Source organism: Taudactylus pleione, unplaced genomic scaffold (genome assembly GCF_031769625.1).
Source record: "Taudactylus pleione unplaced genomic scaffold, aTauple2 ptg000520l, whole genome shotgun sequence".
NCBI lineage: Eukaryota > Metazoa > Chordata > Amphibia > Anura > Myobatrachidae > Taudactylus > Taudactylus pleione.
Genome location: NW_028284922.1, coordinates 10,623,490 through 10,647,065, shown reverse-complemented (window position 1 = coordinate 10,647,065; position 23,576 = coordinate 10,623,490). Strand labels below are relative to the sequence as shown.

The 23,576-nt window shown below is 43.9% G+C and overlaps 1 protein-coding gene across 16 annotated transcripts in view; it reads right to left on the bottom strand.

Annotated features, from left to right (window-relative positions):
* The window catches only part of PROM1 (prominin 1), a 238,200-nt gene that overhangs the window by 65,669 nt on the left and 148,955 nt on the right, over positions 1-23,576 (bottom strand). For all 16 annotated transcript variants that reach the window (XR_015870062.1, XM_088450647.1, XM_088450645.1 and 13 more), the window contains one exon: positions 22,019-22,142. Coding sequence is in view for 15 of the 16 variants with exons in the window: in XM_088450647.1 (XP_088306773.1) it covers positions 22,019-22,142 (124 nt within the window). In the remaining variant the exon portion in view is untranslated. The remainder of the gene's footprint in view (positions 1-22,018; positions 22,143-23,576) is intronic.

The window sequence follows — 23,576 nt, the reverse complement described above, 5'->3', positions numbered from 1 at the left end:
ACATCGCGGAGGGGCCAGATAGCGCATGAAGATGTCGGAAAGGTAAGTCTACATGAATGGCTACTAAACATCACTTAGGGCTCTATTTATTAACATTATTTTTACTAAAATACAGTGAAAAAGGGTGTTTTCACACTCTTTTCACATTATTTTAGTATCACCTAAAGTTACTAAAGGGCAATTGGAGTAGAATTAGTAAAATTCTACTCCAAGCCCTAATTATCACTTATTTTTAGTAAGCAGATCACATTTCCCATAATTGTAATGGGAAATGTGATCTGGCCAAAGTTACTAAAAATAAATTGTGAAAAAATATTGGGGGAAGCCCTGTGATATTAGCGCCACCTGGTGTTATCCAGGGTCTCCCCCGGTTACCGGACTCCTGCTCCACTCTAACAGGCAGAGCAGAGCATGGAGCCGGCCCCAGTGATCAGCTGTGTGGTCTAAACAGACCACACGCTGATACACTGTATAAAAAGAAAAAAAAAATAGTAAAAAAAAAAACTTACCTGAGTCTAGGGCCAGTGATCGGGGCTCCGGTGATGTCCTCCGTGGCTCCGGTCAGCTGGTCTCCCATCCTGCACTGGGGCCTGGTCGTCACCTGACCGGGTCCCAGTGCAGGATGGGATGTCAGCTGACTGGAGCCACGGAGGACATCACCGGAGCCCCGATCACCAGACGTAAGTGTAATTAAGAAAGGGGTAGCTGGGAGGGTCGCAATCGCGGGGTATGCAGGTGGGAAGCTGACGGACGTAATCCCGACAGATGCTTCCAGACTGCTTTATCCCAGCGAGGGTTAAATGACAGGCGTCTAAATCTAGACGCCTGTCATTTTACCGACGCCTGGAGACCAGCGCCTAGCATCCCTATCGAAGTGATGCCAGGCGCCGCTGCGGACAGCCGCGGATGGGGGGGGGTTAGGTTTAGGGCTCCTGGGGGGGACTTAGGGTTAGGCATCCCTAAGGAGGGCTAGGGTTAGGGGGGGGAGGTTAGGTTAGTAAATACTTACCTAGGGACGATCAAGATTTTTCGCGGGGCTGTGGCTTAGCGGTGGGGGGCGGGGCTTAGCAGCAGGCGGTCGGTGCATTCTCGGGCACTTGTCACAGTATTTTTTGGGTAAATGCCGTGATAAGTGTGCGGAGGGGATTCGCAAGGACAGAGCTTTATTGCAAGCTCTGTCCCTGCAATGGATTTTTAGTAAATCCCTGTGATCTTGCCTGAATTCGCAATGCGAATTCAGTCGGTAATATCACACTACAATCTGCATTCAAAATGTGGATTGTAGTAAATAGAGCCCTATATACCGCATCGATGTGATGCGATATATAGCAATATTTTTCAGTGCCCACTTTATGTTCTTCATGAATAGACCCCATAGACACAAACTACAAAAGCTTCATTCCTTACCTGCAAGAAGCTAAGGGCCTGATTCAGAGCCGGACGCTATTTGCGCTCGCTCGTTCAGAAAAAGGGGCCGGCTATTTAAATTGAGCGCTCGCTCTTTGCGGTCTGTTGACACCTCTATGTCTGAGCAAGCGAACGAAACATGCACTCGCTATCCTACGTCATCTCCGCTATTTATTTGATTAATCGAGTACATTGAAAGGCATCTGAACTGCTCGCAGTTCAGTTGTGGTAGGATTTTCCTACCGCAATCATGCGAACAGTTCAGGCTTAGAAACAACCAAGTGACGTGGTCGATGACGCTGCTTTTTTAATTATGCACACCCTTAAAACGCCCGTTTTGACCATTTGGCACGCCTGCGTTCGGATCACCACTCCCCATTTTCAAGCACCTTCCCCTGTTACCACCCACAAACGCCTCATCCTGTCACTCAAATTAGCTCGTTTTCTGACCGCAATGACTGGTTGGCGCATGCGCATTACGACCCATACGCATGCGCAGATGTGCGAACATCGCTCGGAGCGAACGAGCGGCCGCTTACGAGCGGCTCTGAATCGAGCGGCCGCTTACGAGCGGCTCTGAATCTGGCCCTAAGTGAATTCTTTTGGCACCCAGAACAGGACAACTGCAGCGTTATGTACCTGTACCATTGCTTTAACTATAGAGCCTGTTTCCCCACACATTGGGTCTCATTCAGACCCGGTCGCAAGCGCTGAGCGCTCGCAACCGGGTCGATGTTAAGGCCCTGCACACGCGCAGCGGCTGCACTGCGCAAGCCCCGGAACGAGAGAGAAATTCTCTCGCTCCGGAGCTCACTACAAAAGGGGTGGCTGTCGATGTTGATCAATGGGGTTGATCAACGGGGCCTACAAAATGGGGCGGGGTGGCTACACAAACGGAGGCGTTCCTAACAGAACGCCTGCCATTTTGTGGGCAGCCACACTGACATCAGCAGTGATGTCAATGGGGAGCTTCCTGCTCGATCAGAGCAGGAAGCTCCCTGGGGCTTACGGTTGCCGAGACCCAACCTTAGGGTCTCGTCACAAGCCCCAATGGTCGTGATGGTCTTGACCATCGCGACAATCAACCTGGTCGGTCGCTAAAGCTGTGGGTGGTAACCCACAGCTTAGCTAGCGACCAGGAGGCCGCACTAAAAAAAACCAAGCGGCCGCCCTCATTCAGAACGAGCGGTCACTTCTTGCGACCGCCTCTGAATGAGGGCCATTGTTTCCTGTTCTAGGCAGCAGACACAGCACCAAGTAAATGTATTATGTCTCAATTATTATGTATATAAAGTATAACATGTTACTATTCAGTGAGATATATTGGGTGTCTCTGCTTTCAACACAGTTAAATGACCAAGCTGAACGGATGGAAATTCCACTGAATACTGTAGCTGGCTGCATTTGTAAGTGGACAGATGGTTTATTGTGATGTACAGGTGTAAGGCTCTATGGCAGGGGTGGCCAAACTCGGTCCTCGAGAGCTACCAGCAGTTCATGTTTTCCAGGTTTCCTCACAGAATCACAAGTGAAATAATTAGCTCCACCTGTGGATCTTTCAAAATGTGTCAGTGAGTAATGACTACACCTGTGCACCTGCTGGGTGACCTGGAAAATGTGAACTGTTGGTAGATCTCGAGGGCCGAGTTTTCCACCCCTGCGCTATGGGGTCTATGTACTAAGCCTTGAAGAGAAGTACCAACCAATTAGCTCCTTTACAGGATGTTTGTAAAGTGGCAGTTAGGAGCCAATTTGTTGGTATTTTATGTCCATTCACTTTATCTCTCTCCAAGGCTTAGTAAATAGACCCCTTTATCAGATATAAGGGGGTATCCACTTAGCGATTTTTATGAACGATAACGATCGTTTGATCGTTCAATCGTTTGCAAATAGTTTGCAAAAGTGTCTTAAACGACCAGCGATACGCATGCCCGCTGGTCGTTTAGACATCTATCATCTTTCCAACATGCTGGTCAACCTGACGATATCGTCAGGTTCAGCATGTTTCCAGATGATTTATGACCCTGCACTGACGTATGTAGGAGGTATGAATGACACAGAATGGAGTAACAGAAGGAGGTATGAATGACACAGAATGGAGTAACAGAAGGAGATATGAATGACACAGAATGGAGTAACAGAAGGAGGTATGAATGACACAGAATGGAGTAACAGAAGGAGATATGAATGACACAGAATGGAGTAACAAAAGGAGGTATGAATGACACAGAATGGAGTAACAGTAGGAGGTATGAATGACACAGAATGGAGTAACAGAAGGAGGTATGAATGACACAGAATGGAGTAACAGAAGGAGGTATGAATGACACAGAATGGTGTACCAGAAGGAGGTATGAATGACACAGAATGAAGTAACAGAAGGAGGTAAGGATTCTGTCTTTGAACCTCTATATACCCCTGCCTATACCTTCTAATATCCTGCCTATAAACCTCTAAGGATGACGCTAATTTGTGTACGCAGTCATACAGTAAATAAAGACTCCAGACCTAGAATCTGTGGTTCCAAAGCACAAAGTATTATTCAAGTAAAAGTACAGCAGTTACACGCTATGATCCTCATATAATCTTAGCGCAAAGAAATTATACAGACCCAAGTACAGTTATACATAAGCAGAACTCTCTGGTCCAGATGTAGGCATCAGCAAGAAACCCCTCGTCAATCAGCATTCAGCAAGAAGACTAGGAACCCAGGGTCACAGCACACATATTTATACCCCCCAGGAATAAACAACACAATAGAGAAGTTTATTGCTAATGCCATTGGTCCTAAAGGAGAGGGCATATGTTACAAGGTATTTAACAGGTTGGTTCAAATAGACACAATCCAGCCTCTAACAACTGGTGGTCTCTGGTTTCCCGCCTCATGCAAATCCTAACAGTTGTTCATATAATGTACATTTTGTTGCTTGAAGTCTCTGCGGTCCATAAGTTGAGAATGCATGTTGCGATCTCTCCATCGATATTACCGGAATACTGTTGAGAGAGTATGCATCAGTACAATACCAAACATGGCTTACTTATCACGTATAAAACCTTAGTTACGAAATAATCTTTATTTCCTAATAAATGTGCATATTTGAATCTTATACCTTAAAGCTTATGGAACCTTGTATGTGAATATGTAATGTGTGAGTATGTGGAGTTTGATGTAAAGACGCTAGTTGACTTGGGGCAGATGCGTGTGCATGAAGCTAATATTCAGCGTTTTCATACAGGATCTTATGCATTCGCTAATATGCGACTAGTTAACAGCGCAATTGTGCGTATTAATGTGTGTATGAGAAATGGTGAAAGGTGCAATCGCATGATGCTAATAGTAATATCGCCACATGTACTAAAGTGTGAGTTTATCTAAAATGGCGCTTAGGCGGCCATTCGCAAAATGGCGTCTTGCAATCTCATTTCTAAGATGGCGTCTTGCGGCCAGTCGCAAGATGGTGTTGCTGCGATCCAATTTTAAACTGATCTTGTCTCAGCCAATTATCCAGCTTCGACAGTCCACCCTTTGATAGCGAACAACATGCTATCACAATCTGATTTTAAAATATATTTTAGGCTTACATTTATATACTATTTAGTGTTATTATGGGATGGCACAAGGTGGTTCTTAATCCATCAATAATGTGTCTCTGAGTGGGGACATAAAATTACTATTATACGCACACCGCGGATCTTGGAAGATCATGTGAAAGGTGTGGGGATACACCAGTCCTATAAAGGCAGTCTTGAAGGGGAAATTTGAGACTTTACATTATCTGAGGTGTTTTAAAATAACATTTCAATAATACATTCTATGCATGTCTAAATATAATACATTAAATGATGGTATTTCCTAGTTCAGGGTTGTAATGTAGTTCTGTATTTACCTCGGTATTCATACTGACCACCATCATAATTTCGTTCTTTCGTTTTACTCTATTTTTACATTTTCCACACTTCAACACAATAGGAACACACCGGACACATATACCAATTATTATGATGACAATCAGTATAAGGATTAAGAATTTGCCTATGCTGGCGATCACTTCCTGGACCCATTCCCCTAGACCTGAGAACCATTTCACTGGGTTCAGTCATGAAACCATCCTTCTATCTTCTCCCCTACTTCAGCCACTGAAGCATTATGGTTCTTACAAAATTCCCATTTTAGCTGCAGAATTTCATCCATCTTTCGGTCTATCACCTCCTTGGGGTCGCTGGTATCATTGGTGACATAGGTGCAACATTTTACTCCAAATTGGGTGGCCAACGTTACGCAATACCCCCCAGTAACAGCAGTTAAATAATTTAACACTAGCCTGTGTTACACCAGTTCTTTCTTGTACACTTGCAATTCTCTCCCTTTATACCTGAATGTGTCATCGTACATCTCGGTGATATTATCTATCAATTTAGCAAGTTCCTGAATATATCTAAAGTTTAATGTACCCCAAGCGATCCTGGTGGGATCCAATGCGACTAAAACTTGAAAGCCAGTTGTCTCACTAATTAACTGAGTGGCTTTGTGCATGTCACCAGGTATCATATTTCATTTGCCTCTGTGTACATATTGTGTGTGAAGATATGGTGATGGTGTGTTTTTATGTATACCAAGCATTTCAACATGTGTGAGGGTCATAACTTCTGGGACTACTCTTCCCAGGTAACACAAACCTTCGGAACTCGGGGAGAGCGACTTATACGCTTTTCTTCCACATATAAAATATACATTATCAGGGAGAACATAAGGAATGGTATGCATCATTATCATTAAGCACATTTCCCTTGCAAACAATCCTATTTCTGGGTCTTCCATCTGGTACATGCAAGTTTCTGGCTGTATTATTTTAGCACAATAACCATCTGGCACCTTACCAATAATTTATTTGGTGGAACTCAATGCATACCGGTACCTAAAATGTCTCCCACTAGATTTAATTGAGCGTAACAGATCATGGTTATGGACTCATTTTCAGCTCTTTGTGAGAAGGTCATCATCTGATTATTCCCTGTCACTTCCCAACTCCCGGGTTTATTGGAGTTGGTTATGTTTAAACACAAAAGTGATCTATCTACTTGGAATTGATAGAGTTTGAAATGAGGTGGTTTGGATGAGAGGAATTTTCCATCCAATGTTTTCCCTTTCTGTAATTCTAAAATTTCCGTGATATTCAGCGGAAATGGCACCAACCCTACAATATGCTGTCCCTGTGGCACATGTGAACACACCCAGCAATCAGTTTGATTTAACACTTTGCCTACCATGCTATGATAATCCTCTAAAGGATACCCACCCCAGTACGGGTTATATTTAGGCTGGCACCGTTGGATACAATTCTCATCAACAAAGCTCACAAATACAGGAGTCTTCAGACGATAAACCTCCACACCGTCCGCTAGTATCCGGAATAACAGCTCTCTTAACAATAACAGTACTAAGATTGGTCAGACACTCCCCTGATTGGCATTGCACTCCTTCTGACTCCACTCCATCAGCACTGCCATCAACTCCACAATCGGTCCCCCTTCACAGAAACCGGATATTCCCGAACTGACCAGGATGATGAACACTCTAAAAGAGAACATGAAAATTAACACAGCAGGCCCGTCTATTGCCACAACAAGACCTGCAGATTTATTTAGTTCAGGCATCTCAATACAACCTTTTCAATCCTCCCGGAACAAGTTCGCGAACGAAAGGTCCACGCTATCAGCCTTGTCTCCGACTTGTTTCTCCACCGGTTGATTGACCTTTTTGCAGTGAGTGGAATGGACCCAGGTATCTCTCTCAGCCACCTTCAATGATGTAGTACTTGTCAGCAGCACCTGGTACGGACCTTCCCACCGATCAGTCAAACAATTTGAACGCAAGAAATTTCTGATCATAACATATTTTCCTGGTTCAACATCATGACAGTTAGTTTCAGGCATATCATTGGACGATAAACCTCCACACCGTCCGCTAGTATCCGGAATAACAGCTCTCTTAACAATAACAGTACTAAGATTGGTCAGACACTCCCCTGATTGGCATTGCACTCCTTCTGACTCCACTCCATCAGCACTGCCATCAACTCCACAATCGGTCCCCCTTCACAGAAACCGGATATTCCCGAACTGACCAGGATGATGAACACTCTAAAAGAGAACATGAAAATTAACACAGCAGGCCCGTCTATTGCCACAACAAGACCTGCAGATTTATTTAGTTCAGGCATCTCAATACAACCTTTTCAATCCTCCCGGAACAAGTTCGCGAATGAAAGGTCCACGCTATCAGCCTCGTCTCCGACTTGTTTCTCCACCGGTTGATTGACCTTTTTGCAGTGAGTGGAATGGACCCAGGTATCTCTCTCAGCCACCTTCAATGCTGTAGTACTTGTCAGCAGCACCTGGTACGGACCTTCCCACCGATAAGTCAAACAATTTGAACGCAAGAAATTTCTGATCATAACATATTTTCCTGGTTCAACATCATGACAGTTAGTTTCAGGCATATCATTGGACAACAATTTCAGTTTCTGCTGCTGTTGTTTTAACTGCTTACTCATTGATATAAGATACTTTACAGTTACCTCGTTGTTACCTTTCAAGTCTTCCTGTGGACTTATAATCAAATGAGGTTGTCTACCGAACAGTATTTCAAAGGGAGACAGATTTAGAGAGGGTCTGGGAGTGGTCCTTATGCTATGTAGGACCAAAGGTAACGCTTCTGGCCATCCTAGTCCCGTCTCTGCCATAATTTTACTTAACTTATTTTTAATAGTCCCGTCCATCCTCTCTATCTTGGCACTGGCTTGCGGTCGGTAGGGGGTATGAAGTCGGCTATTAATACCCATCAGCTTACACATATTTTGAAAAACATCACCTGTGAAATGAGTACCCCTGTCACTCTCGATGATTTTAGGGATACCGTATCTGCATACAAATTCCTGAACTATTTTCTTGGCAGTAAACGCAGCAGTATTAGTGGCCGCTGGGTAGGCCTCAACCCAATTAGAAAATACATCAGTGCACACTAATATATACTTAAGATTCCTGCAGGGTGGTAATTGGATGAAATCAATTTGTATCACCTGGAAAGGTCCATCAGTCAGTGGAATGTGGGATGGTTCGGTAGGGATCGCTTTCCCTATGTTCTTCCTCAAGCAGGTCAGACAGGACATTGCGATCTTTTCTGCTTGTGAAGAAAAACCTGGTGCGCACCAGTATGCTCTCACCAACTTGCACATACCTTGCTTTCCCAGATGAGTCAGACCGTGTGCTGACTCAGCCAGGCTGGGGTAATATGCCTTGGGGGCTACTGGCTTACCTTGTCCGTCCTTCCAGAGCCCGGAGGACTCTTGCCCACATCCCTTGGACTTCCAAATGGACTTTTCCTGGATTGAACACAAATTTTGCATCTCAATTAATTTTAGCATGTCAATTGTTTGGAAAGACATAATTTGTTCAGTTGGAGAAAACATTTTTAACCCTGCTGCCCATTTTGCAGCTTCATCGGCTCTGTTGTTGCCCAGTGACACCGGGTCATCCTCACATGTATGGGCTTTACACTTGATTACTGCCACCGCTTTGGGCAGTTGGATTGCTTCTAAAAGATGTTTTATGTGTCGGGAATGTGCAACTGGTGTGCCTGCTGCTGTCATAAAATTTCTCAGACCCCATAGAGCCCCGAAATCGTGCACCACCCCGAACGCGTACCTCGAGTCAGTGTAAATGTTAGCAGATTTGCCTGCTGCCAGTTCACACGCTCTAGTTAGTGCTACTAACTCTGCCACCTGGGCTGAGTGAGGAGGACCAAGAGGTTTGGCTTCTATGATGTCTGTATCATTTACAACAGCATAACCTGTACATAATTCACCTGTGTCTGTTTGTCTATGACAACTCCCATCCATGTAAAAAGTCACATCTACATTCTCTAAAGGTGTGTCATGAATGTCAGGTCTAGCAGTAAAAGTCTGATTCAGTTATACCATACAATTGTGTGTATCATTATGTCCGCTGAACTCACCCTCCGCCAGCAACTCGTCTCCTTCCACCCTTTGTACATCATGTTGTACATATGGTAAATACGTTGCTTGATTCAGCGTGCTGCAACATTTAACAGTGATGTTCGCAGGTGCGATTAGAGCCAGTTCCCATTTGGTAAACCTAGCCAAAGAAACGTGTCTGGTTTGACCAGAGTTCAGCAGAGCAGATACAGCGTGGGGAGTATAGACAATCATATCATGACCCAATACTACGTCCTCACTTTTACTCACCAATAGAGCGGTAGCTGCTACACTTCTCAAACAGGTGGGGAGTGATCTCGCCACAGTGTCCAATTGGGCACTGTAGTATGCTACGGGACTACTGGCATCACCACGTTTTTGTGTAAGGACACCTGCAGCACAACCATCGGCTTCCATACAATACAAATCAAAAGGTTTTTCATAATCAGGTATTCCCAATGCAGGTGCTTTGGTCAGACTATCCTTAAGATTAAGGAAAGCCTGCTCTGATTCCTCTGTGTGTGACACGATCGGGCTTTGAGGAAGAGACTAAGTTCTGCAAAGGCAAGGCCAAAATAGAAAAACCTGGTATCCACATTCTACAGTATCCACACATTCCCAAGAAGGTACGAATTTGCTGTTGATTCTGCGGCAGTGTCATGTTCTGTATGGCATGGATTCTATCATTTGTGAGATGTCTTAACCCCTGGGTTAGGCAGTGTCCCAAATATTTTACTCTGGATTGGCACGGCTGTAGTTTGTCCTTAGCCACCTTGTGTCCTGTATGCGAGAGATGAAGCAACAAAAGTTTAGTATCATTCAAACATGACATTAACGAATCAGAACACAGCAATAAATCATCCGTATATTGAATTAGAACAGATTCATTTGCAGGTTGAAAAGATTGTAAACAGTCGTGCAATGCCTGGGAAAAGATACTGGGGCTGTCTATGAAACCTTGGGGCAACCATGTCCATGTATATTGCACACCTCTGTATGTAAATGCGAATAGATACTGACAGTCAGGGTGGAGAGGCACAGAGAAGAAAGCAGAACAGAGGTCAATGACAGTGAAATGGGTTGTGGGTTGCGTTTGGAGGGATCTGCATAAGAATGACAGCTGGATTTGGCACTACGGGGAATTGGCTCTCTACTACCTTATTAACACCTCTAAGGTCCTGTACCAGCCTATAACCCCTCCCACCACTCTTCTTCACTGGAAAGATGGGACTGTTGGCTACACTAGCTGTACAAACTAAAATTCCCTGTTGCAATAATCGTTCAATTATTGGAAAAAACCCTAATTCTACCTCCTGTTTTAGTGGGTACTGGGGAATTTTTGGAGCTTGCCTACCGCTTTTCAAATTTACCATTACGGGGCTTACGTTTGCCATTAATCCAGTGTCCTGTCCATCCTTAGTCCAAAAGGAATCTGGAATTTGGGACAACATTTGATCTACCTGGGATGGATTTTCATTTAAACTGGTAGAGTGATACATTATCCTTTGGGGAGTGTCCAACATATCCCGCACCTCGTGCGCAACTCTCTCAGGGATATCTAAGAATACACCATCAGGGGTGCAATATATAACACATCCCATCTTATATAACAAGTCTCTGCCCAGCAGGTTAGTAGGAGTCGCAGCAGCCAGAAGGAAAGAATGCCTGGTATGCAACGGCCCAATAGTAACCTCTGTGGACTTTGTTAAAGGATAATGTTGCACTTTACCTGTTACACCCATTGTTGGTACTGTCTCGTTGGTTACCTGTAAATTAACGGGAGATTTTATCACTGTCCTGGTCACCCCTGTGTCTACAAGAAAAGGATATTCAGTACCAGCTACATCAACCATCATGACCGGTTCTTCCCTAGTACTTCCTGTTAACCTGACTATCTGTAGACGACAGGTATGACCTGACCCCTAGCGTTGGCTACCATTCTCCAATAAAGCATTAACGGCCACAATTGGAGCTGGTGCTTGCTGGATATTTGCTGGTCTCTGTGCATATCCCTTATGGGGATATCCAGGTACTCTCTGGTTTGGGGGTCCTACCCTTTTTACTCTGCAGGTTCTACTTAAATGTCCTGGCTGGTTACAATTAAAACATATTCGTGGATCGGATGAAGACACGGGTTGTTGTGAGGTTTGAGCAGGGGGAAAAGGTGGTGGATATGGGTAGGGATATGGAGGATAAGGGTATTGTGGGGGATATGAAGTTTGTGAGTAGTGTGGGACCTGTGGTTGTGTAGGGTTAGTAGAATAGAGCTGTGTTTGCTGTTGCGTGGGATTAGTGAGGGCATATAACTGTTCAGGTGTAGGTGTGTGTGTAGATGCAAGTGTGTCTGTTGGCTGTGATGTTACCGTCATTCCTTCCAGAGCTTGAATACGGACAACCATTAGTTTTTCGCTCTGGGTCTCTCTCTTCTTTGAGATGTTCTTATCATGTTCTATGGCAGATTCTATGAGTGTATCTATTGTGACTCCCCTCCAGCCAGGTTGTGAGGTCTGAACCCAAGTCTTTTAAGTTTTCCTTAAGACCGTCCACGAGTACCGTGACTATCATTCCCCTGTGGGGAGTGCTATCTTTAATATCTTCTAACCCAGTGTACTGGGTGATAGCCTGCAGAGCCCGGTCATAATACTCTTCTGCAGATTCACTCTCCTTTTGCTTTATGGTGAAAATTATGTTCCAGTTACAACTACCAGAAAATATATACCCAATTGAGTTACAAAGCGGGAAATGTTACCTTGGTTTACTTGGTCCATTAAGGGAACGTCACTATCCAATACACAAACCGTGATAAATTTTGTACATCGGTATTGCGTGGTAGACAGGCCCTTAACACCACACGCCAATCTTTATTAGTTGGCTCATGAGAACTACCCAAATTCCTCAAAAATCTCTGACATTTGGCTAGTTCCTTTTTGGGATCGGGGAAATCATTTATGATGGAATTTAATTCTGCTCTTGTCCAAGGACAATGCATTACTACTTCCCTCGTGGGCACTACACCATTTGCATCTGCATTTCCATTCGGAACAGTTATTGTCCGAATGGGATGCAGACCAGTAGCGCTGCTACCTTTGACCTTGTTACCTGGCTGGGGGTTTAAGCTGTTGCTGCTACATATGGCATTAACAACTTCCTCTACAGGTGCAGAGGATGTTAGCACTTCCCTTGCTGTTACCGATGGAGATGGCGGCACCACTCGTGCTTGTCGTGGCGTAGCATCTATCATTTGTACAGCATGGGAAATGGCAGACATTACAATAGGCTCATCATCCACTTCATGAACATTTTCTTTATAGTTGATTAAGAGAGGGTACAAATTGCTTGTTACAGGTTTTATGGGTATTTTTGATAACTGTACTTGCACCTCCATCCACATAAAGTGGGGGTGGTGCGCGTGAACTGCTGGCAATACCTTCCGCAAAGCTACCTTGCTGCACGTGCACGCCATTTTGCGGCTCACTCGCATTGCAATTCAGCATCGCGGATGTATTCTCTGGCTATGCGCTCGCAACGCTAGTTTGCGTCGCTTGCGCATTTTTAAGTCACGCATCCCCTTCATGCTGCCACAACTTTAAACATTCATAATATTTGACCTTTTTCTCTCGGGAGCGCATCAGACTGATGTGATCCCGGACATTATCTAATATATCTTTATCAAAACTACCAATTCTGGGAAACGGTCTAACACTCTTCATCGCCATTTTAAACCATACATCACAATACCTTATTGCATAAGTACCGTACTTAGTATGCATAATACGACGGGCCGATCCAAACGGCGCTTCCATTAGCAGCACATCATTGTCTAACATCTCTATTGTTTGCATGGCTCCCATTCTGAGACAACTCCTACGTTTTTCAATAAAGATTTAAACTGGTGAAAGACAGTCAAGATACTTTCACTTACCTGTGGACGATTTCAACGGCAGCGCCCACACACCTGTGAAGATTTGAAGAAGGCTACTCCACACACCCCTCTACAACAAAGACAACATGTATACCTGCTACTGTGTATAGAACGGGTAAGCTGCTTACCGAGAGCCTAGCACTTAGCCCTTAAAGGTGATACGGTACCTCTAACTTTAGGGAACAAGTTACCCCTACCAACAAATACTCACTGTTACACACTTTTTCCTGCGCAGAAAAATACACGTTAACCCAGATATTGACAACAATTGAAAATAATGTAAACCTCAACGGCTTTGTTTAAACATGTGGCACCACGACCGGAAGTACGTATACGCTATTGTGCGACCAGTCGCATACACAATAATGCGACTACCACACAACCGTATGACAACCTTTAGCTGCGTACACAAAAGTGCGTCTTTACTGTGCGCAAAACTGCGACTCAGCCGCGTGTTCAATACTGCGGCACCCCTTTAAATGTTAGGTTCTATCAACAAAGGAAAACAAACTTTTTCCTCTCTTATCCCTGGATTCTAGTCAGCGTCCCTGGCTCACACAAAAATGGGTAACGATCTCTCAGCACCGAGCGGTTGCAGGTAAACCCTGCATGTGGCCACTCCACCCTTTGGTGAGAAATCGATAACCGTAAGTGCCGTGTGAGTGGGTAAGTGACTTCACTATGAGCCCCCAACTAAGGATTCTGTCTTTGAACCTCTATATACCCCTGCCTATACCTTCTAATATCCTGCCTATAAACCTCTAAGGATGATGCTAATTTGCGTACGCAGTCATACAGTAAATAAAGACTCCAGACCTAGAATCTGTGGTTCCAAAGCACAAAGTATTATTCAAGTAAAAGTACAGCAGTTACACGCTATAATCCTCATATAATCTTAGCGCAAAGAGATTATACAGACCCAAGTACAATTATACATATGCAGCGCTCTCTGGTCCAGATGTAGGCATCAGCAAGAAACCCCTCGTCAATCAGCATTCAGCACGAAGAGTAGGAACCCAGGGTCAGAGCACACATATTTATATCCCCCAGGAATAAACAACACAATAGAGAAGTTTGTTGCTAATACCATTGGTCCTAAAGGAGAGGGCATATGTTACAAGGCATTTAACAGGTTGGTTAAAATAGACACAATCCAGCCTCTAACAACTGGTGGTCTCTGGTTTCCCGCCTCATGCAAATCCTAACAGTTGTTCATATAATGTACATTTTGTTGCTTGAATCTCTGCGGTCCATAAGTTGAGAATGCATGTTGCGATCTCTCCATCGATATTACCGGAATACTGTTGAGAGCGTACACATCAGTACAATACCAAACATGGCTTACTTATCACATATAAAACCTTAGTTACGAAATAAGCTTTATTTCCTAGCAATGATAATAAATGTGCATACTCGAATCTTATACCTTAAAGCAGGGGTCTTCAAACTTGGCCCTCCAGCTGCTGTGGAACTACACATCCCAGCATGCACTGCCACCTTTTTGATATAACAGCATGCTAAAATTATGTGCAGTGCATGCTGGGATGTGTAGTTCCACAGCATCTGGAGGGCCAAGTTTGAAGACCCCTGCCTTAAAGCTTATGGAACCTTGTATGTGAATAATGTGTGAGTATGTGGGGTTTGATGTAAAGACGCTAGTTAACTTTGGGCAGATGCGTGTGCATGAAGCTAACATTCAGCGTTTTCATACAGGATCTTATACATTTGCTAATATGCGACTAGTTAACAGCGCAATTTTGCGTTTTAATGTTTGTATGAGAAATGGTGAAAGATGCAATCGCATGATGCTAATAGTAATATCGCCACATGTACTAAACTGTGAGTTTATCTAAAATGGCGCTTAGGCGGCCATTCGCAATATGGCATCTTGCAATCTCATTTCCAAGATGGCATCTTGCGGCCAGTCGCAAGATGGCGTCACTGCGATCCAATTTTAAACTGATCTTGTCTCAGCCAATTATCCAGCTTCGACAGAGGTATGAATGACAGAGAATGGAGTAACAGAAGGAGCTATGAATGATACAGAATGGAGTAACAGAAGAAGGTATGAATGATACAGAATGGGGTAACAGAAGGAGGTATGAATGACACAGAATGGAGTAACAGAAGGCGGTATGAATGACACAGAATGGAGTAACAGAAGGAGGTATGAATGACAGAGAATGGAGTAACAGAAGGAGGTATGAATGACAGAGAATGGAGTAACAGAAGGAGATATGAATGACACAGAATGGAGTAACAGAAGGAGGTATGAATGACACAGAATGGAGTAACAGAAGGAGGTATGAATGACACAGAATGGAGTAACAGTAGGAGGTATGAATGACACAGAATGGAGTAACAGTAGGAGGTATGAATGACACAGAATGGAGTAACAGAAGGAGGTATGAATGACACAGAATGGAGTAACAGAAGGAGGTATGAATGACACAGAATGGAGTTTTCCCCAAAAAAGCAGAGAAGTTCTGCGCAGCTGCTATACATAAACAGGACAGCCTTCTGAGGTTGGGAATGCCCTTGGAAAGTTAGGACACCTGGCTACAATTATGTATAACACCTGCCGTGGTGCCTGAGTTTGTGTTTGTTTAATGAACGAATATATATTAAAAATAGATTATATTATCACCATCATGTTTACCATAACAATAGATGAACTTTATAATGTATAGCATTTCTAGCTGCTAAAAGTGAGCCAGGCTTTAGAGTGTACAGAGTAAAGACTTTCAGGAACACTTTTCTTCTCTCCTCCAGGATGCATCTGTGGAAATACTACATAATTAGAGGACCAAGGTGACCGCACCTGGTTTTATCATCTTTCCACATTTCTATGTATACCTCATGTCACACGTTTAGCTTTACCTACTCTAATGGAGGGTACACCCGGTCAAATTTTCTGGAAGATATGAGCGATAACGATTGTAAAAATCGTTACATCGTTCATATCGTTGACATGCATCGACGAACGATGCGCATGCCCACATGTCAGATAACGATATCTGAAATCAACTGTTTGCAGTCAGATTTGGACGATTTAATTCATTTAAATACTGTCAGAAATTGTTCATCGTTCATGAGATCGTTGGTCAAATCGTTCATCGTTGATCTTTCAAGTCTGACCGTGTGTATGCATCATTAGGGGCTTGTTCAATTGGGGGCGAGAAAAGCAAAAATCCCGCACCTGCAAAGTTTTTCCTGCAGGTGCCGGATTTTTGCTATTCAAAAAGCAAGTGTGATTTTTCCTAAAATCATTAATTTTAGGCAAAATCAGCAGAACTTGCTCTGGGACCCCGGCAGCACTCCCTCCTGAAGACTAATTAAGTAATTGGAAGTTTCCAATTAGCTTAATTAGTCCATAATTACTTACCTTCTGCAGCGCTGTCTTCTGCATCTTCTTCTGCATCCAGCGTCGGAAGCCGGGTCCTCTGCAGCAGGGTGAGTATGTCAGTGTGTATGAGTGTTTGTTAGTGTTTGTAATACCCCTTTTTCCACCTAAATTCTGGGTCTGACCCGGAGTTGGCACAAAGTTCCTATCCAAATCAGACCCGGAATTTTGCAGACGCCGACTCGGGATATTCACGAGTCAGCGCCGCTCACACCGGTGTTGGGTCTGCCTAGACCCGGCTTTTCCGGAGTGAAAGTGGTCGCTTGGAGATGATGTCATCTCCAAGCACCACTGAAGCCGGACCAATCAGCCGGCTAGCAGCGCACTCCAAGTCATCGTGACCCGGAATGCGCTGTTCTCACAGCAGGGTTTCACGGGCTACGCCCATGTTGAACCCTGCTAGTTACCTGGGTTGGATTGCCGGGTCACTCGACCCGGCGATCCAACCCTCTCCCCTTTTAAACTCGGGTTTTAGCTCCAGTGTAAAAGGGGTATAAGTGTGTATGAGTGAGTGTGTGTGTATGAGTGTGTTGTGTGTGTGTGACCCCCGGTGTGTGTGGCCCTTCAGTGTCTATGTGCTCCCCGGAATGGGTGCTGGGAGAACTACATCTCCCAGCAGCCCTTTCCTCTCCCACCAGCCCCTGGAGCCTCCCTGCAGCCCCTGGGACTCCCAGCAGCTTCCTCTCCAGTGAGAAGATAGAGGGGAGGCCACCGGGAGCCACGGAGACCACCGGGCAGACAAGTGCAGAATTTTATTTATTTTTTTACGCGGCGCAGGGTTTTCAGAGCTGAAAGCCCCGCAACCACTTTTTAAAAAATTGGATACCGCAGATATCAGGAGCGCGCATACCCGCGGTAATCCAAAATTAGGCGCGAGGTCTTTTCCTTGCTAAACCTCGCGCCCAATTGAATATGCCCTTTGAATACATTTATTTTACAACAATTGTAACTGACAATAGTGCATTCATCGTTTTGAACTGAAAATCTGCCATAAAATTCTCCCCATATTTTCTCTTTGGTGCCATGATAACAGGACATGATAACAGCACGTGATAACAGCACGTGATAACAGGACTGTTACATAATAACTACATGGTACATTTGGAGTATTATGAATTGTGATTATAAAAGAATTGTAAATGAAAGATTTTAGATGACTGTCCTGGGAAAAGGGACACATGGAATTAGGCCTTAACTAAGGGTATGAGCGACCGGTGCCAACGCACAAAGCACCGGGCTCTGTTGGAGGCACTGTCGCTGGCACGCGTGCTTGCTTCTGGCTAGCATGGTGCCTTTAACTGCACCCTGCAGTCAGTATCACTGCGGCAGTGTTGTCCATAGCGTCCTTTATATGCTACATGCAGGGACCCTGCCATGTGCACAGCGCTCCGGCTGCTAGCGGCCCTGCCAAGGGTCCTGTCACGGCCCTGCACGGAAGCAATCACTATCAGTGGACTTATGCTGTGACTATATCTTAGTCTTGTATTGGAGTTTTGAAATATTCTACTTTTGATATAGGTGCATATTTATTAAAAAAAACCTTTTTACTAAATCATCCAAAAACAGCAGTTTTCAAGATGATTCCTACAAAAATTAGGTATCCCCAGATTGTATGAATAGGTGATCGTAGCAGATATCTCCAATATTAATCTCACAAAAAGCAGACCTCATAGGTTTCTATGGAGACTGCTATATTGGGAAATGTAACAATCTCCAAATGATACGCTTTCCACAGCTTGGTCCCATTAGCCCCAGAATTTTGGAGACACAATTATGTACTTGCTCTAAAGGAATTAATTTACCAGTGAGTGAGGCTCAGTGGTGGTATGACTGTACTCAGAGGGGAACTGATGAGGGTGTGGAGAAGCAGGGTGGTGGTCTAGGTGAGTGATGGGGAGGGTGGACGTTATTATGGTTCTGAGGGTCTGGGAGATAATGAAGAATGCTGATGAGAAGGGGTTAATGGAGAACTGATAATGACTATTATAATGTAATTGGGGTAGTGATGGAGGATGAGAGGGGTTAATGATGGATGAAAGAGGATGAGACGTTATTGATGCAGGGGTCATTGGGGGAGAGCTGATGATGGAAGATGAATGGTTAATTGGTGATGAACAACAGTCAATGATTAAAAGTTATCAGAAAATAAGTGGTTAATGACTATCTGGAAAGCACTGATGGGTCATTGATGATGATAAGGGGTTAATGATGAATGATAAAGTGTTTAATAGTAAACAGATAATGATGGACGATGAGGGGTTAATAAATGAGTGATAATAGCCACACACCTACAGGTCAAAAGAGGGGGGAACATGGATAATCCACAGACGCCAATCTGGGGCGTATTAAGAGAGGAGGGGGCCCATGTGTAGTCTGTGTCTGGTCCCCTCTCCTCTCTAGCTGGCGGTGCACGGTGTAGACTCTTGTGTTGCGCATGTGCTGGTCTATAGGAAAATGACGCAGTGGTCATTTTCCCAGGACTTATGAACGTTGCCGCTGCCAATGCAGGACTCCAGAGAGGTAAGTATTATAGAACATCAGTGCCGGGTTTGCAGTGTGGGCCCCCTAGACCCAGGGACCCGTTTGCGCTGCACACCCTGCACCCATTATAGATGCGCCACTGGTGCCCACATTTGCAATGACTGTCCCTGCTCAAAGGGATCACATTCCCTCCTAACCAGAGCAATATCCCCTCTTTGGCCCTATTTTGGGTTATCTAATGTCACAGATTAGGAACAGTACATAGTGTATCTAGCCAGATAATAGTGCAACCTGTGGCTCTCCAAGGGATGTGGAACCACACGTCACAGTGTACTTATTGTAGTAATTCAACAAAAAATTGAGGGAAACAGTCTGTAACGTCATTCACTAACCACAAAAAATGCAGACATGCAGTATATATCAATTTAAGCAAAGGTGCCTTCTTGTCTAACTTTGACACATTCCCCAGTCCCTATGAATGGGAGACACATGCTGGAAAAATAAAAAAAACGTCCATTCAAATATCTGTCAACTATTAGCTTTGGGTCTCCCACTTATTTATATCAACATTTTCATTACTCTTCAAAACTGCTAATTGATCAAGCCTCATTCAAATGTAATCAAGTCATTTGCCAAATGTGACATCAGCATAAAATGCATGTTGTGCAAAATGCATTCCCCTGGAACAATAATGTGGGGGACACACTATACAGTTATTGGGCAGATCAGCGGAAAGTTGTATGATCGGCCCAATAATTGTACAGCCAAGTATGTATGCAGGAGCTATACAGGACGGTTAGCTGATAAACCAACTCAGTCGGTCCTGCAATGGTCGGATTGGGAGGTCGGAATTTTATGTCCTGTCAAAAATTCAGATCACCGACCTCCTGATCCCACTGAAAAATTCTAAAAATACTGTAGCCCAGTGTTTACAGGGTGCACACTGATCAGATTATCAGGGCATTAGCTGGATCTGTACAGTTGATCTGGAAGTGAGTGCTCAGCATACGATGGGTTCCTATTGCTACATCGCCTCCAAGTTAACTTTAAAAAACAAACAGGTACTCATATAGGAGGAATGGTTCTCTACTGCGACTGCTTACTTGCTAATGTCTCCCCAAAACAAAAAAATACATCACCCATTGAAATATTGTGTCTTGCAACACAATTTTTTATTCCCGCATGTAGGTGCAACAGAGGTTCATGAGAGCCCCCAAGTACAGCAATTCCATATGCCTGCTGTAAAGATACAGTGAGCGATGACATTTGTGGTCTGCGGTTATTATCCTTTGCGTTGTCCTTTAAGTTATAGTCTAACTCTGTTGCTACAGCACTTTGAACACCTCTCTATGACATAAATTACAGTCAAGTGTACTGCTAATATGCAGGTAACAAAATGGTACGTTTATAATGTAATCACATTTGTTACACATTCTATTCATTCCACGGGAAACAATTTAAGCAAACAAGTAAACCAAACGCACTGCATTGCACAAGCATAAATATCTGCTATAAATGAAGACCATGGTAGTGTAAAAACAGAGACTTTTTAGTTCTGTCTGAAAGAAAATTCCAAGGTGGCTGCTGGTGCCTGGAGCTGAAAGTGTGAATTAGCCATTGACAGCTCTCGGCTGTCGTACAGGCTGTGGCTTGAGAAAGCATGCACAACAAAATGAGCTGAAAGGATAGGCAAATGGGATTTCCCCCTGGAGCGTCATATTTCTGTGGATTATATACCAAGTCACACTATTCCTTTATGTAATGGAAAGATAACATGTCAGAAACATTTTACAGTGCCCTACAAAAGTCTTGTTCACAAAATTAAATTAAATCAGTGAAACAATGCAAAATTCCACATTTACAGTACATTACATTTGAAAGTGTTGAGAGACAGACTAGAAAGGAGTAGAGAGTACAAACTGAAATTAAATAGGTGGCAACAGTTTCAAGAATTAGGGGTAAATTTACTAAAGTGAGAGTTTTTAGAAGTGGAGATGTTGCCCATAGCAACCAATCAGATTCTACTTAATATTTAACGAGAGCCTTCTAGAGGATACCAGCTAGAATCTGATTGGTTGCTATGGGCAACACCTCCACTTCTAAAAACTCTCACTTTAGTAAATATACCCCTTAGAATCTAAAGGTAAAATTCTGATGACTACATTCTATTATATATTTTTCCTAGAAGTACATCTACAACAGCTCAGTCCTCAGACAGTATTCATTTATAGTGTCTCATAATATAACTAAGAGCACGTATGTTGTGTATTTAAAAGCAGGATAGAAACACAAGGGGCTTATGCCTCTAGTAAATCAGGGATTTTTAAAATAGCCCAGAAAGCCACCAAAGATTTGTAGTTTTACATACCTGACTCTAGGTAACTTTAGCATGAAGGGCCTGATTCAGAGGTAGACATTAATTCAGCCACGACTGCGTCTTAGTATGCAGCACAACTGTGTCTTTATGCTAATGCCGCAGCCTATGGAATTTGTACAGAGACGTGCTGTGGCCCTGATCTGCCGCTTTGCGTAACAAGTCACACTATCGGACGCACATCGATCGTATCATTGGACATTAGACCAGCCCTATGGTTGCTCACAATATCCGTCTGGCCACCGTTACCAGTGCAACTGTGAAAAAAGACAGACGCTGGCTGCGAAACACCTGCATATGAATAGCCACCCCCCTGTTACGTCTTAGGAACAACCACCAAAATTGCCCATCTCTGCGACACAATTAGTACTGCGTTCCCTAGTTGTAACCATTGGGACTCAGTAACACAGGGTTATATTTATCAAATACATTCTCACCTTAAACAGAGACTTGTCTTGGAACGGCTCACACACCAGTTTTTGTACATTTCCACCAGCCAGGAATGTAACAATCACAATAAGCATGAGGATCCAGGAGAAGATGAAGCTGAACCCCACACCCCTAAACAGTAATACATATTAATGTTATTAGAATGAAAAAAGAGATGAGCATATCTTTGTGTATACAACAACACAACATATAGTTTTGGGGTCTGTAGTACTGTAGCATGTGTGTGTTTCCGAATACTTTGGGTTTTAGTCATTATTAATATTACAAATATTTCCCCAAACTGCAAGAAATAATCTGCAACACAAACACAAGATACAATTTAGGGGAACAGCAATGGACCACTTTGCAAACTCTTTTATTGATCCAGATGTTATAATTGCATTAAGGTCTAACCCAGCCAAGTGATTTCTTTCTTCTTTCTATCGATTTTTACATGGAGATCAATGACATTCGTGCATGGTTAATCAAGAACAGGAGAGTGAGAAAATGATGCAGACAGCCTCTAGAGCTGCCCAACATTGTTTACTCAGAATAACTTCCAAAATGCAGATGACTGGTCGCTTACATTCTTTTTACTCTATTTAATACCATTTACAGCGTTCTAGAATTCTCCATAATGGTTTACAACTGGGTACAAACAGGGGCAGGACCCAAACTATGCATGGTTCCTATTCCATACCTTGCAGACTAACCATGCTAGAGGTGCACTGTCATTTTGTCAAGTCACCAATACTGTCAGTATAGAGACATGGGAGAAAAAGAGAGAAGCTGACAGATAAGTGATCAGAAGTAGGGGTTGGGTACGAGATGCCGGCGCTCAGGATCCTGGCGGTCAAAATCCTGATGCCGGCATCCCGACACGGTTAGGATACCGACACTTGTCACTCAGTATCCTAACCCTACCCTTATCCCTAACCCTTCTTCCCCAGTGCCTAAACCTAACCTCCCCCCTAGTGCCTAAACCTAACCTCCCCCTCCCAGCACCCTAAACCTAACCCTCCCCCTTAGTTCCTAACCCATAACCTTAACCCTCCCTCTAACGCGCTACTTAGCTTCAGGATGCCGGCGCCAGGATTCTGACAGGTGTCGGGATTCTGGCGCCAGTATTCTAAGCGTCGGCATCCCACAAGGTGGGATATTGTTGGCAACTGGAGAGACTTTTTGACATAAGGGGGATGTGAGTGGGGTTGCACAGAGCAGAGAACAGTGAGGATGAGGAGGGAGGCTACAAAGTGAAAAGATCCAGGGAGTAGGAGGTGGGTCGGTGTGTAATGAAAAGAACTGAGGAGGGGAGTGGGAATAAGCAGAGTGAAGAGAACCGGAGATGAGAAGAAGGGGTGTGGGATGCATACTGAAGAGAACCGGGGAGTAAGAGGAGAGGTGGGGGAAGCAAAATTGAGAACTCTATAAAACAGTCTGTACAGGAGAATGCCCACTTGCAACCAACAATAGAAACCCAGCAACACATTAATAACCAGGGCCCTCACTACTATTAGAAAGCTTAAAGCAGCTGCTTAGAGCACCAAGATCTTGGGTGGAGCACCA